This window comes from Aplysia californica, unplaced genomic scaffold (assembly GCF_000002075.1).
Source record: "Aplysia californica isolate F4 #8 unplaced genomic scaffold, AplCal3.0 scaffold03335, whole genome shotgun sequence".
NCBI classification, from domain to species: domain Eukaryota; kingdom Metazoa; phylum Mollusca; class Gastropoda; order Aplysiida; family Aplysiidae; genus Aplysia; species Aplysia californica.
The window spans coordinates 1-2,821 of NW_004800605.1; the positions used below are offsets into that span (position 1 = coordinate 1).

Sequence of the window (2,821 nt, forward strand, 5' to 3'; positions counted from 1 at the left end):
GTGACGTCACAAGACCGGCCACAAGATGTCGTCTGTATGGAGTGGGAGTGACGTCACAAGACCGGCCACAAGATGTCGTCTGTATGGAGTGGGAGTGACGTCACAAGACCGGCCACAAGATGTCGTCTGTATAGAGTGGGAGTGACGTCACAAGACCGGTCACAAGATGTCGTCTGTTTGGAGTGGGAGTGACGTCACAAGCAACTGTCCTGGTTCTCCTCCTCGGGCAGTTTGATGATGGGGATGTCGTGGATGGACACCTGCTGCATCTGTCGCTGGATGTAGCTCAGATCGGGAGACTTTCCGGCCAGTCGGGAGGGGGCCCACAGCGGGGCGGGGGGAGGGAGGGGAGCCATTGCCTCCTCCACCTCGTCCTCCTCCTCCTCGATGCTGTCCTGAGGGGAGATCCGGCGGGCGGAACTGGCGCTGCTGTCACTTCCCAGACTGGCACTGCGCATGCTCGGTGCGAGCCTGTCTCTCCGCGTCGACCGCTCCTCGCTCAGTGTAGCCGGCTCCGTGTGCTTCCGCTGTAGCCGCTGTCGGTGCATGCGCGGTGACCTCCTGACCCCTAACCTCCCGGCAGCTTCACGAGATCCGGGGGGAAACTCTTGCCTGACAAACTCGTTGAAGATAGAGTTGGTCTTTTCGTCTATACTGTAGTCCCGGACCAAGTAGTGAGTTCTGTGGCCGCGCGGGTGGGACTTGAAGAAACGCGCGAACACAGAGATCTTGTTGGGGATGGAGCTGTCCTCAAAACTACCACCGGAATGTAGGTCAGAGCGAGAGTCGGTCTCTGGCTCGTTCATGCTCTCGTACACGTGCACTGTCTGTCTCTCTCGAGAATATTCTCGCCGCTTCTTGGACGCCGTTTTCCCGTTCCTCCGGTCAAAGTAAGAGGTGCTGGGAGGGGAGGGTTTCTTCATCCCCCCGTTCTTCTGGGCTATACCTCCCGCCCCGCTGTTCCGTCGTTCTCGATAACCGCCGGAAAATCCCGACTCCACAGAGGCGGCGCCGACCGCACCCACCGCCACCATCGCACCGGAACTTGACGACATGGCCTCCCCGCAGTTTTTGCACACGTCTTTGGTGACGTCATCAGCGCGTTCAACACTGGCGCGGTCAACACTGGCGCGGTCAACACCGGCGCGATTTTCACGCCGCGGCTCTTTCGCCAAGCTGGAGATACCGTGCGTGGTCCCTCCCCCTCCCCCTCCTCCTCCTCCTCCTCCCTCCCCCTCCTGAAGCTCCTTCGACATCTGCTGCTGCGCCTCCAAAGACTTGTAGCCGCTGTCCGCCTTCATCTGGCGGAGTTTGCTGGCCTGGCTCTCCGTGGTGCTGTCTGTGTTGTCCGTGGTGGTGGTGGACTCGAAGGACGTGGTGGTCACCTCGTAGCGTGACGTGTCAGACACCTCGCCGTCTGTCTCCACACTGTCAAAGCTGTTCTCCACACTGGTCGACTGGTTCCCGCGCTGCAGGCGGTTATTGAGCACGTTCCTGTAGCTCTGTCGTCTGTTCTCGTAGTTGGGGTGGAGCAGGTTGGCCTGGCTGGGGCGCCTGGGTGTGGAGCTGCACACTTCAAAGAGGATGCCGCTGTCCTGATGGTCGCTGGGGCACGGGTCGCTCTGGGCGTTAGACTCGAAGGAGGTGGTGTTGGGGGTCACGTGATCTCTGTCCGGGGAGTCGTCCGGTGACGTCATGTCCTCCATGCGGATGGTGTCGCTGCACTCCTCCTCCTCCTCCAGGGTGGCGCGCAGACGCCACAGCGCCTGGTACTTCCGGTTCCCGTTGATGGTCTCTGCGCTGTCCTCCGTGTCCTCCGAGTGGTCCTGGTCTCTCCGCGACTCCCGCCCGCCGCCCACCGCTAGGTCAAGGTCACTGAGGTAGTCCCCCTGGTCCTCGTTCAGCTGCTCCAGACTTCCGGTGTCGTTGTATCTGACCTTCGACCCTGTGGGGGAGCCCAGCTCGGAGATGATGTCGAAGTCTGTGTTGTAGAATGGACCCTTGGAGAACTCGGTGATCTTGAGAACGTCGTGGTCCTCCAGGAAGTCTTCATAGCTCTTCACCTTGCGGCTGTCTTTGTACTGCGCGTGCCGAGAGGGCGTGGCCGACTCCAGGCTGTGTGAGTACACCGTGCGGTTCTGAGCTTTGATCTTGGACAGTGGGACTGTCCGGAAGTACAACAACGCCGGGTCTGCGCATGACCGGGAGCGATCTAGTCGGCCGGACAGCTGTTGGTGTTGTTGCTGTTGTTGTTGTTGCTGTTGTTGTTGTAGTTCCTCTGAGCTGTTCATGCTATGGCTGATTACATCGCTCCCGTGTTGTTGTTGCTGCTGTTGTTGCTGCTGTTGGTGTTGTTGTTGCTGCTGTTGGTGTTGTTGCTGGTGGTGGTGGTGATGGTGCACCTCAACAGAGACATGAGTCCGCACGGGTTTGTAGGGCGGGGAGGGAGAGCTCCCGACGAAGTCTTTGATTGGTCGGAAGGGGGAGGGCGGGGAATCTCTGCTGCCTACGTCACGCGTCAGCAAAGATGGCGAGGTGCTGAGGCCTTCTCTGATTGGTCGAAACGGTGGGGACGGTGACGTCATGCAGGGGTCTCTTATGTAGGTCAGGGTGGGGGAGGGGGAGTTCTTGGTGGGATCTCTCATATAGGTCAGGGTTGGGGAGGGGGAGGGGGACGCCTTGCTGGGATCTCGTATGTAGGTCAGGGTGGGGGAGGGGGAGTTCTTGGTGACCTTGGAGGGTTTGTAGCCCGAGTTCGGGGATTCCCCCCGTGGTATATCCTTGGGCGGTCTGTGCTGCTCCAGGCTGGGACGGGGACGGG

General features: G+C 60.2%; 1 protein-coding gene across 1 annotated transcript; it reads right to left on the bottom strand.

Moving 5' to 3' along the window:
* Positions 1-6: 6 nt before the first annotated feature.
* LOC106014151 (ecdysone-induced protein 74EF-like) lies at positions 7-2,815 on the bottom strand. Its single transcript, XM_013091225.2, has one exon. It carries the CDS (start codon positions 2,643-2,645, stop codon positions 195-197), a length of 2,451 nt encoding a protein of 816 aa, XP_012946679.1. The 5' UTR covers positions 2,646-2,815; the 3' UTR covers positions 7-194.
* Between the last annotated feature and the right edge of the window lie 6 nt (positions 2,816-2,821).